General features: G+C 28.1%; 1 protein-coding gene across 4 annotated transcripts; it reads right to left on the reverse strand.

Annotated features, from left to right (window-relative positions):
• Positions 1 to 7,262: 7,262 nt before the first annotated feature.
• Positions 7,263 to 11,247, reverse strand: LOC127120466 (uncharacterized). Of its 4 annotated transcripts, none has more exons than XM_051050901.1 (8): positions 11,146 to 11,247; positions 10,911 to 11,028; positions 10,683 to 10,823; positions 9,012 to 9,110; positions 8,424 to 8,500; positions 8,133 to 8,241; positions 7,665 to 7,993; positions 7,263 to 7,554 (listed from the first exon to the last, which is right to left on the reverse strand). In XM_051050901.1, exons 2-8 carry the CDS (start codon positions 10,978 to 10,980, stop codon positions 7,462 to 7,464), a joined length of 918 nt encoding a protein of 305 aa, XP_050906858.1. In that variant the 5' UTR covers positions 10,981 to 11,028; positions 11,146 to 11,247; the 3' UTR covers positions 7,263 to 7,461. The 4 variants fall into 4 exon arrangements, with proteins under 4 accessions (XP_050906858.1, XP_050906856.1, XP_050906857.1 ...); XM_051050899.1 differs by having other exon boundaries at positions 11,137 to 11,243; XM_051050900.1 differs by having other exon boundaries at positions 11,142 to 11,235.
• Between the last annotated feature and the right edge of the window lie 2,014 nt (positions 11,248 to 13,261).

A 13,261-nucleotide genomic window follows, 5' to 3' on the forward strand; every position in this document is an offset into this window, starting at 1 on the left:
AACAAAGGGAAAAAAAACATCATCTCATTTTATTTCCATGTAGTGTTTACCTTTCCAACTCTAATCGATGGTTTGTGAAAGAAGTCTATCACCATTCTTCTAATGATGTCAATCTTCGTCTAAAAAATTTATACCACAATGTCATGTAAAAAAGAATGTAGTAATAGTTATGTTGCATTGTATAATGAACTTATATCAATAGATCGATGCATTTAGGTCATATTTGGATCAACGGGTTATCTTGCCGATAATAACATAAATACTTAAGGAAAAAAATGATTTATTTATACATGCATAATTAATAATTGTTGTTATTTTTTAAACAATGATTACTTTTTATTTATTTATAATATCCTTGATTTTTTAGTAATTTATTTTAATTTTTTTTCCATATAATAGATAATTAAGGGTATTTTTGATAAAATTATAATTAATATTATTTTAAAATAAAAAATGACACTTATATTAACTACTTTTAAAAGTTTGTGAAAATAAGAATGAAACTTCTCTATAACATGTCATTAGTTGTGTTTATAAATTTTTGTAAACAATATAAGAAATATTTATCATTAAACATGTTTAAATAAACTAATACAAACATAATTTTTGTGTCTAATATTTTAATGGCTAAAGTTCACTCTTTAAATAAATGGGATGTTGCGTATTCAAATTCATATTTCTGTATAATTATTAATTAAGATAATTTAATATTAAAATTTCGTTATCGACAATCATGCTCATATCCAATTCGTTAACTTTAAGATATTTTTTATTAGTTTTTTTAAAATTATATTTATCTTAGTTGTTTGATTTTTTTTATCTAATCTTCTTTTGTTTATAAGGGAATCTATATGTTATTTCTCTATACGTTTAAATTACTTAAATCTATTTTTCATCATATTTTCTATTATGTGTTACCTCAACATTCTCTCTATTATTATTATTTCTAATCGCATCTCGTCTAATTTTATCACACATCATCTTCATCCATGTTACACTTACTTTATTTGCATGTTGATTTTTAACTGCCGACTTATACATTTTATCTCGTATAGTATCACATGAAATACTCTTGTTCGATAGAATTTTCCCATCGGCTTATATAGTACTTTTGTGTCACATAAAACTCCTGGGGTCCTCCACCATTTCTGCTACTCGACTTGAATTCGATAGTTTACATCTTCTATTTCTCATTTGTTTTGTACTACAAAATCAAGATATTTAAATCATGTGATTTGTGGTAGATATGGTCTTCAAATTTCACTTCTAGGTTAAAAATATTTATCCTTTTGCTAAACATACATTCCATATACGTTGTCTTACTTCTACTTAAGTGAAAGTCACGCGTTTCTAAGAGTCATATCCAAGTCTTTAACCTCTCATTTAAATCCTCCTTTGATTCTCCAAGTAATACTATATCATCTACAAAAAAAAAATATGCATCACGCTATTAGTTCTTAGATGCATTTCGTGAGTACATCCGAAATTAGAGTAAAAATCTAAGAGCTTAAGATTGAAACTTTGTGCAATCCTATTATAATTGGGAAATCAGTTGTCTCTGAGTCTCTCCATTTTGTATATGTGCACTAGTCGATACCCCATCATACATATCTAGGATGGTTGAAATATAGACAATCTTAACCCTCAATCTTCTCTAAGGCTTTCCACAAAGTCTCCTATATCATATGCCTTCTCCAACTCAATGAAAATTAAGTACAATTCTTATTGATCCATACGATATTGCTCCATCACATGTTGTAGTAGATAGATAGATCACTTTCATAATCAACATCTCAAATATAAAATCAAATTGATTATCATTAATTTGAGTCTCTTTTCTTAGTCTTCGTTCAATACTCATTCCCGTAATTTCATGGTATGTTGTCTAGCTCAACCGCCTTTGCGTTACTTATCTTTTTCAACGCTTTGTTTACCTTTTGTTTTTTTTAATTCAACGGTAGTAATTATAATTACAATCATCTTCTCTAATTTCGAGCATGTTAGAGTCTGGAGATATATCATATCCTTCATTAAATAAATTGTAGAAATATGTCTTCTACTTATCCTTTATATATTTTTCTTAAGGAATGACATTTTTTTCTTCATCCACCGTCTTCTTGATCTATTTATTACTCTCTCCGTTCGTTTCTAAGTGTTATTTTCTTAAAAATAAATTGTTTCTTTTTAATTTTCACTTATAAAGTTCAAGGTAGTTTTAATTACACTTTTGTCAAAATTATCCCTAGATAATTATTACAGAGACAAAAAAATTAAAATGAATGTAATAAATAATTAAGGGTATTTATACCTATATATAAAGAGGATACACACTTTTTGAATGACTTATTTTATCTTCCAAGTTTACCCTTGATATGTGTTGGTTACAAAAACAAAACTTACACTCAATTTAAAATTTAAAATTAAATAAAGGCTTTACGGATAAAATAAGAACGGGTGGTTAAAAACTCAATTTAAAATTTAAAATTAAATAAAGGCTTTACGGATATGATAAGAATGGGTGGTTAAAAAAACTAGCACGTGAACAACATAACTTATTTAGAAAGAAAAAATTCAAAATAGAGAGAGAAGCAAAAGGGAAAAATACAAGACAAAGCAAATTGTGGACAAAGGAAACTATGTAAACTACTCTTGGTTCTTAGTAATCACCATCATTTGACATAAAAGAAAAGATGATAGTTACATATCAAAAAAGAATGATGTGTAAGTATAATAGTTTCATGCAGTTTTATCATGTTATCTCTTCTTCTTATTTAATCATGATATTTCATGTAGTCTGTGTAAGAAAAAATGGTTGTTATATTATCATGTCTTATCTCTTCTATTTATTTAATCATGTTATTTCATATAGTTTGTGTTATATTCATCAATAATAGAGAAAAAGAGTGTTATTGCTGCATCAAAGATGGGAAGTAGTTAACATATTTTTCTTTTTGATTTTACTCTTTAAAATTTACATTTTATTTTAACAATTTATTTAATCATGTTATTTCATATAGTTTGTGTTTTATTCATCAATAATAGAGAAAAAGAATGTTATTGCTGCATCAGAGATGGGTCGTAGTTAACATATTTTTCTTTTCAATTTTACTTGTTAAAAATTACATTTTATTTTAACTATTTATTTAATCATGTTATTTCATATAGTTTGTGTTCTATTCATCAATAATAGAGAAAAGGAGTGTTATTGCTGCATCAGAGATGGGAAGTAGTTAACATATTTTTCTTTTCGATTTTATTCTATAAAAATTATATTTTATTTTAAAATTTAAAAATAAAACATCAAAAAAAGATACAGTTTCTTTAATGTTATTGTAGCTAAATCTAAGTTGCTATAATTCTTATCCAACATATCATATGTATAACTATTAAAAGTTGGTTTTTCCATTCTCATTATTCCCCGCCTTATACAATTACCTATTTAATGTAATTTTTTATTTGAAAGAAAAGTTGGTTTAATAACCGCATAAAAAAACCTGCTACAAACTAAATGATGGTTTTATTTCATCACATTTATAATAAATCAATTATTTCTGTCATTATTTATCCTTCAATAGAGAAAAAAAAATGAAAATCTCCGGCATAGAATAAGGAATATAGTGAATAGAAAAATGGTAAAATTGAGGATTATTTATTTTTTTAATTATTATGTTTTATATTTTATTTTGTGTTAATGATTATGATATAATTTAGATTTTTCTGGATCTTGCTTTTAATTATCTATACCTATAGATAAAGGGAATACAAAATTTTAGTATGATCTTAATTTATTCCTTAATTACCCTCAACTTTCATTAAAAGAATAATCAATCAGTTATTTTATATAAAAAACTGTAATTGCATCTATAATTACTCTCATTAATTTTCCAAAACAACTCTCTCTCAAATATACCATTTTTTACAAAATGTTGTCATGGAAAACTACTTCATTTCAATTGAATTGAAAAAAGAGAGCAAGAATGGATTATGCATATAATAAGTGAAAACTATAATTTAAAGTTTTATTGAAAATCTTAGTTTTTAACATGATGGAGATGTTAATGTGTACGGGAGGGAGATAAAAGGAAGAAAGTATGTAATCCTTTTTCTTTCTTATATGTTTTTTTAATCTTTTCAAAAGATTGTTTATTGAATTAACAAGTATTGTGGGAGATTATTATGTTACTTTCATAGTTGCTTACAAATTCGGTTTCAAAATAACATTCAACGCGTACATACGAATAGTTTAATAACCAAATACACGTGTTGTTGATTGGTTTTTATATGATGCACATAGTAGAAGAGAGAGAGTTCTGATTTTGATTAGATGGTTGACCTTCCTATTAAGAAACAATGTTACTTAATATCTCTCTTTTAAAGTTTATGTTTATTTGCTTAATAAACTGTGAGAAACATTTTTTTCTTATTTTATCTAAATCTTCTTATGGTTTTGAACAGTCTATAACAATATATAAAGACAAAACTTAATTTTGGTGTCACTTATTTTCTTTTTTCATAATACGGTATTCCAAATCACCAAATTATTTCACTCACATCATTAATTTGTTTGAAAAAAACGGTTGAATAACGTCACGTCACAATGCGGTTTTCTCAATTCAAACAAAATTTAATACAAAAAATATTACATTACAAACAAAATTTAATATGTATCTGAATAAATACCATATGTTTCATCATATAAATAGTTTATATTAAAATCAAACTTATAAAAAGAGAAACTGTTAATATTTTCACGCGTTAGCGCAGTAAAAAAAGCGGACAAACGGTCACGAAGTGCGCGTTTGGACGCTAGTTATAGATAAAAGAAAAATTATTGTTCGAAAAATAATAATAGTGATTAGCTTTGTTGGTATGTATAAAAAGTCAAAAAATTACACTTAAAAAGAAACTAGGGGAGTAACTTTTCTTATACTTTTCTCAAGTTTCAATCTTTTTACACCAAGATCATTCTTTAAAATATTCATTTTTACTCGAACTTTACTCTGAACACTTTCATTCCACCACCTCCCACCTCCCCCCGAGTCTTTACCCCTACGTCCAAAACCTCTTTGATTCTCTAAACTCTCTTTAGATAATATTATGTATAAAACTCTCTTGTTTTTCACCCTTCAAATGCCACCACTTAATTCGTAGAGTTCCAATGTGACTTCTTCTCTTTGATCTCCTCTTGACTTTTATATCCATAACCAATACTCTGTTTTTGGATAGTCATATCCTCTCTAGTTATAACTTTACAGTCCAAACAGATCTTCTTATCCGACTTCCTATTAAGAAATAAATCTATTTGAGAACATGACACTCCACTCATATATATGATTTGAATCTCACATATTTTCCTAAAGCATGCATTATCTATTGTATGATCAAAAGCCGACAAAAAATCTAGATTGGATTTGCCTCCCCGAGACCGTACCCTTCATGCATGTCATATAAAAAACTCTTTATACGCTCCCTACATGTCCATTTAGATCACATCCTAGAAAAATCTTCTCTCTTTGGAGTATATGTTAAAATAGACCTTCTAAATTCTCTTAAAATTTTACTTTAAGGTATTTTTCTAACTCAACCTAAGATGTGTAAGCACTAATAACATTAAAGATGTCTTGCTCCATTATAAATTTTAGGTTTATGTTCTGATCTCCTACTTTTTTCACATCTACAATATCCTTCTTTCATTCCTTGTCTGTAATAATCCTCATGTCGTTTCTCAATCTAACTTTGTCGGTGTACTAAAGTTTGAATTTCAACTTGTATAATTCTTTCTCATTTTCACCCTTCCACTTAGTTTCTTGTAGGCACATTAAATTAATTTTTCTACTGACCATTGTGTCCACTATTTTTATAAAATTTTGAATAAGCATGCCTATATGTCATATTTCAAAATGAATCATACTCTCATGAACTAACTTCTTTATCCACGTTCATGAAAATGTGGAATACCCTTACTTATTTTTCATTGCATTCATGCAATGATACAACAATCCTTTCTCTTTTGACATTGTACTTGAGTCATACAAAATGTTACTTACAAGCAACAATATAGAACTCACATTATTGCATATTTGATCTATGTCATAGAGATTTGATAATGTTTTATGTTCGTTGTCAATTACATAACACAATCCTCTCCTTTTATTCGGGTTTGGGACCGACTATACATATTAAGGCTAACATATGCAAGATTTTTAAAAGTCGTTACAATAAAAAGAGTATTAAAGATTATTCTATGTGTAAAAATATTAATTGCTAAAGCAAGGGAAAGAAAGAAAATAGAGTTGGATCAAGTGAAGTACATTAAAGATGAAGAAATAAGAGTTTTGGTTTAAGAAAATGATATAAAGGATAAATGGAAGAAATATTTTAAACATTTATTTAACGAAATCTTATCGGACTCTATCAAACTAGACACTAAAGATAAAGATCTAAACTATAATTACTTTCGTCAGATTGAAAAATACCATCAAATAAAAGAAGCATTAAAAATGATGAGTTATAGTAAAGTGATAGAGCTAAATAATATACTTATTGAAGTGCAAAAAAAAGTCTCAAATGGTTAACAAAATTATGAGATAAAAAAGCAAATGTAAAATAAATGAAAAAGAAATATTTTAATTTCAATCTACAAGAGCATGAGAATATACAAAGTTTTTTAAATTTTAAGGAGATTAAACTTATGAGTAATATCATAAAATGAAAGAGATCCAAATTATTGATAATTAATTTGATTTTAAGCTTATGAGGTCAACAATAGAAGTCATTTATTCACTGCGACCCAAGAGGTTGAAATTTTTTTACAGGTTTTAAACATCTTATATATAAAGACAATTATACGTCATTTTGAGTTATAGTAAAAATGTTTTTTTTCCTAAGCTTCTAAAAATCCATGTTTGGCCTAGCTTCTTAAAGGAGAAGAGGAGAAGAAAAAAAAAGCTAAGCCAAACACAATTTGAGTGTATTTAAATGAAAAATATTTTAGTATAATAGCATCATTTGATTTGGGATTTCAAATTGTTCAAAATAAATTGCATTGTTTCCAAACAAAACATTGAAGAATTATTAAAATATTGAGAATATATAAAATATAAATGTCAAATTAATTCTTATTAATCTTTTAAATTCAATAAGTTAACTCATATTTTTTTAAAAATTTAAATTAACCTCTAAATATTTTTCCAAAAATAACAAATTGGTCTACCAAAATTTCAAAATTATGAAACACACATCCACAAAATTACACTCAGACATAGTGTATGAAAGTTTTAGCTATTTACTTTTTTTGTCAATAGCTGAGGCACTTTCTGTCGTCCAGTAGCTCTTGTGTCTCATTTCCAAAATTACAAAAGCCAATTCACATAATCTTAAATAAATACCTTAAACAGCCAAAAAATTCTTGTTCTAAAACTAAATTATTGAAAACTGGGAATTATCATATATCATATATGTTCAATAATATATTGAAAGTGTTCTGTGGTGCTTCAGAGATTCAGTCTGAACTCCAGAAGCCCAGAGCCAAAGATCCAGCTCTACACTGAGCACCTGAAATAAGATAATACCAGACTTCAGTCAGAAAGATAGTCATTTTCTCCATATACATTGAACACAGGTAACAACAAGGAGACAATACTATCAGAGAAAATAACTCTCACCTGTCTTCCTGATTTTACACTTATCAGCTCCCTCATTTTCTCCACGGCATGTATAGAGCAAGCTCGTAGTTCAACTTCCTCCTCAGTCCCCGGACATATTTCACCACTGGCTTCAATAGTACTCGCAAGTTTTGGGCTGAACTTTAAAATACCAAGCTGCTGAAGCACGGCTGGGACAATATAGTCCGCCATTATAGTCAGAGAGCTGATGTCTTTAAACTCACCGTATCCTTGGCCATTAAATGCACCCCATAAATCTGCTACAAATATCTGAGCTCTTTTATATAAAAATACTTGTCGACCTTTGTACACTGAGTGGTCTCTGAAGCCTTGAACATTTTCATATTAGGAGTCAGTGAAACGAATTCTTTCCAGGAAAATGACGTGCAAAATAAATACTTAAAAGTTGGTCATAATTTATTTCAAAACTTAAGCAATGGAAGACAAGAAAAGAAGAAAATGATCCACCAGGAAAATGACGTGCAACAAGGGCAACAAGATTCACGGCTGATTTTCCACACTGCTCTACAAGATTAGAAGCTTTTCCGTCAAAATTCCTTTCCAGCTCAATCCCAACCTAGAAATAGAAGTGATGATATTAGATATATGACTACGACATTTCAAGAGATGCTTATCAATTATTATTATCAGTCACATTCACAGAATTGAATGTCAAAAAAAGGAATGAAACTAATAAAAACAAAGATGGATGATATAACTGTGAATAAAGGCAAATTCAGAATCAGTGATTTGTTTTACCTCGTGAAGTAATCTAACACGTTCATCTTCCAAAGGAAGAGGTCTAGGCCAATTCAAAAGCTCGCGTAGTTGCGGACCTAACATTATGAATTGAATTTGTCAGTGGTTTTGCGGAAAAGTATTTCTTCATAAAAAGCAAGTAAATCCACCATAAGGCCTGATGTAAACAGAGATGTCGATACATATTTTTAAAAATGCTGCCACTTGAATAAAAATATCAGACTCGATATCATTCTCTCGTGTGAGTAATTACAATTTGACTGTAGTTCATGCTCAAGCACATCAGGCAATCAAATAGTTCACAGTCCTGAGGCCTGATTACCTACTATTAAGTAATATGTAACTGTATGTACCAGTACATGCTCTACAATACAATATAAGCTCATTTCACCTCTGTGCCTAACTACCTACCCTTAAATAATCTTACCAAACTGTAGTCTCAAATTGCATTTGATGATAAAAACATGAACTGAATTGAAGATGAAGTTTGACACATCCTATTGTCAGTTCCCTACAATTCTAATTTCTATGCATGAAAATAGACATGTTAGTTTGCATAAGGGCAATGGAAGTTCCAAGCAGAATTACCAGTATACTTTTGCAGGCGATCAGCATCAAATGCAGACTTATCATTTTGAAGAGCTGCTTTTAGCCCAGATGCCAAATCATCATAATTCAAATCCTTATCTGTTTCAAATGAGAAAAGAGAGTGATCAGTGAAAAGAAAGTACGGAAAGAATGGCAAGGTTAAAAGCCAGAGGGAAAAAGATATCCTAAAATTCTAGGACTAGGGCAGAAAACAATTCACTAATCCTATTTCAAGTATTTGTAAACTAGAATGTCATGTAAACAACTGACCCGCAAATATCCTAATATATGGTCAATAACACCCTAGAGCACAATACCCAACTAATATGATACATTGGTAAAGGTACAGATATGAGCCAATAACAATTCACAGGAAAACATCACAATATAAGTTTAAAAAGTCAAATATTGTGTTAAGTTCAAACTACAAAGAAACTAAAAAACACAAATTATATAATAGTAATATATGAGTAAACCACAAATTTCACTTGAAACATAATAATTTGAAAGAGAAAAAAGTACCACAAGTATTGACTATTTTCTTCTTTAATATCTACCGAATTTCCCATATATTAGAAACTAACATAGAGAAGCATTTTAAGTAAAGGTAAAAACTTAAGTGCTGTTTCTTACCTCAAGTTGATACTGTTCTGTACTCAACATACAAAACTGTCAAAATCTATCAAAGGGTACAATGTAAATATTGTTATTTTGTATCTCATTTAATAAAATAACAATTTTTTTGTGTCTAGCACAGTAAGAGCAGGCAACTGTATGTAAGATCCCTTTATCTAAATGTTTTTTCAATGCTTTAATTTACTACAAAAAGTTAAGTTTTATTACGGGTTTTTTATTCAAATATGTTTTACAAAAGGGATGATAATGATGGGTATGTTTGAAACCAGCGGCCTTAGTTGGTCAATAAAGGAAACCACTCCAACAACAACAACTGGCCTCACAATAGCAATAACAAGCCAATAAACCAAAATGCTGTCGACCAAAGTCTAAACAAATGTTTCGGAAAAATATCACAGATATGGAAATCCAAGTTTGCCACAACCATTTTCATATTCACAACCATCATTTTCCAACAGCACGTTATACAGTATCTTAACTTATTCACACTATACATAAAGAAAATTCTTCTTAATGCCTTTTAGAATTATCTTGCTTGAACTTATCTACCAATATAATCACTTGTGAGATTATTCATAAGAACTTATAGAAACAAACAACCTATTTATGATATATCCACAAACTATTTTCACCTCTCCAGAATAACATGAAAACCATTTATAGTTTATATGAAAACAGTTTTAAGTTATTTGCTCTATATAGCTTATGAATAAACATTCACTCATAAGTGCTTATGCTATCAGCACTTACTTAAACTGTTTATCAAAACAGGGATATTTGCTTATAGCTATAGGCACTACAATTAACTCATTTCATAATAACCAAACAAATGCAGCCACAAGAAATTCAAATACATTGCAGAAAACAGTTGCTTATAGCTATAGGCACTACAATTAACTCATTTCATGATAACCAAACAAATGCAGCCACAGAAATTCAAATACATTGCAGAAAAGTAACTGAGAAAAATACAGAAAAACAGAGGACTATTAACACCATAAATCAAAGAAACACAAGAGATAATAAAAAAATTACCAGGCCAGAAGCAAAAATTCAAAGCGTCCAAAACAAACAAGTACTGAACAGTGAGAGGTCCATTATCAAAATAATGAATCCCTTCAAAATCCCATTCAACTTTGGGAATAGACTCAATCTTGCTCACTACTTTCTCAATTCCTGAAAACGAAACCAATGCAACCATAAATACACACATTCGAACATCAAGAGAAAAAGAGTTTCATAATGAACGACATTAGTCGGAACCTGAAGAGTCGACGGTGACATGGGAGGAGCGGCTAGCGACCCAAGCAGAGGTAGCCCTAACTTCATCCATGGAGTTTTCACAATGCGGCGTTTGAATGTGAAACTGTGATAATAAACCCTAAAACCCAAAGCGGTTAGAAAGAAAAGAAGAAAATAAAAGTTTTATAGAGGTTGTTCATAGTTTCGCGGTGTTCATGCTGAAGGTAAGTTCTATAATGTGACTGACCTTACCTACCCTCTCGTTAGTCGTTACTTCTGGGCCACGAAATGCCTAATTTTTGGCAATACAGAGGATATTAAACTTTGTATTCCTTGTTCGTAATTCAATCCATCATCTCATATATATTTAGAAAAATAAAAATAAAAAGATGATGGTATTTTTACTAAATTATTTTTAGAATAATGCTACCTTGTTTCTTAAAGGCGCAATTTATAAATAAAAATTTTATATTGAAAAAAGTATAAAAATATTAATTATAAAATTTTAATAAAAATCATATATAAATTCCAAAAGTATTCTATAATCAGTTTTTAATCTGTGTTCTTAGGATACAAATTAGAATTACTTATATTTTTATCATTTATTGATGGAGCTGTCAATTTAGGGTTTAGGGAGTCAAAATCTAAAATTCCATATGTTTTTAAAATTGATTTTTTTTAGAAAAAATTTGACTTTTTCTTTTTTGAAAATTTTAACTTTCTTTTTTGAAAAAAAATCTTTTTTTTTTTGGAAAAAAAATTAATTTTTTTAATTTTGGAAAAAATTGATTTTCTTTTAAACAAAATTGTTTTTTATTAAAAAAATTGATTTAATTTTTCAAAAAAATTTGATTTTTTTATTTTAGAAAAATTTGACTTTTTTTCTCATTTAAAAAAAATCAACTTTTTATTCAAAAAAAATCATTTTTTTATTATTTTTGGAAAAATCAACTTCTTTTATTTTTTATTAAAAAATGATTTTTTTTTTGAAAAAATGACTTTTTATGTTTTGAAAAAGATAGATTTTTTTTATAAAAAAATCGATTTTCTACTTTTGAAAAAGATCGTACTTCTCATTTTAAAAAAAATCAATTTTTTTTTGTACTTTTAAAAAATTAATTTTTTTTAAATTAATTTTTTTATATTTTCAAAATAAATTGATCTTTTTATGTTTAGATTAATTAAAGTTTTTTATTTAGGATTTTTTAATATCTTTATATATTAAAAATGATAAAAATTATATTAATTAGAGAATAAATTTAAAAAAAGTGTATTAAAAATTAAATATAGCATTTAATTTTTAATACTCTTTTATTTTAAATGAGTTAATGATATAAAACTCGTAGAAAGAAGGGGTACTATATTTTCCACCACTGTACCCGATGACTTCACGTGATGAATGATGTCTTTCTCATCTACCTTTTCCAGTCAAACAATATTGCCATGTACTTGGATTTTTGTGCACGTTTATTTATCAAAAATAGAAAAAATAGAGGGAGAATACTCACCTACTCCATTGGTACCCCTAACTCAATATTTGTACGAGTGAAAATGCATCTTTTTAAGTATATAAAATTACAATAATAATTTGTGTGTTTTAATTAATAACGTTATTTTTATTTGGAGATGTATCTCCGTATATTTTCAATAGTGAAATTGAAGATGTATTTATATAAAATTCAGTGTACTCATTTATGATATATATTTATTTATTGGGTTTGTTTATTTAACAACTCAGTGACGATTTCGGAGATACGTATTTAAAAATATCAAGTGAAAAATTGAATAAAATATTGGCTTGCATGTTCTTCTTCTTTATGATCAAACTTAACTTCACATTCAAAACTCTTGAAAAAAATTCTTCAATTCTCAATTAATTTTTCAACACCAAAATAACACTCTTGTATTTTATCACGTCAAATGGAGTAAAATAAGTTGAAATTTAAAGTAAAGTTCATTCATTTCATCCTTTATTCTTTGCATTAATCTGGCTTTTGAGCTGGAAAAAAAAACGTTGAGTCCAGATATGTATCTTCGGACTAAGTTTCATGTGTTCTGGAGATGCATCTCTGGATCTGCCTGATACTTTGAGTTTCTTTTATCTTTTTTTTCTATTATGATTGGTATTATATATGGTGCACTCAAATATGTTTCTCAAAGTTACTATAAGTATTTATGTTATACCGAATGAAGTGAAGGATGATGTTAAACCGGATGAAGTGAAGGATGATGTTGTTGAGGTAGATGTTCTTGAACAATTTATAAATAAATAAGAGTTTCTTGTTTGATAACATATGCTACAATGGATCCGCATGGAGACCGAAATTTTGGGGTTTGGCATTGTAACAATGAGATGCGAAAGAAATGCCATG

This window comes from Lathyrus oleraceus, chromosome 2 (genome assembly GCF_024323335.1).
Source record: "Lathyrus oleraceus cultivar Zhongwan6 chromosome 2, CAAS_Psat_ZW6_1.0, whole genome shotgun sequence".
Lineage (NCBI taxonomy): Eukaryota > Viridiplantae > Streptophyta > Magnoliopsida > Fabales > Fabaceae > Lathyrus > Lathyrus oleraceus.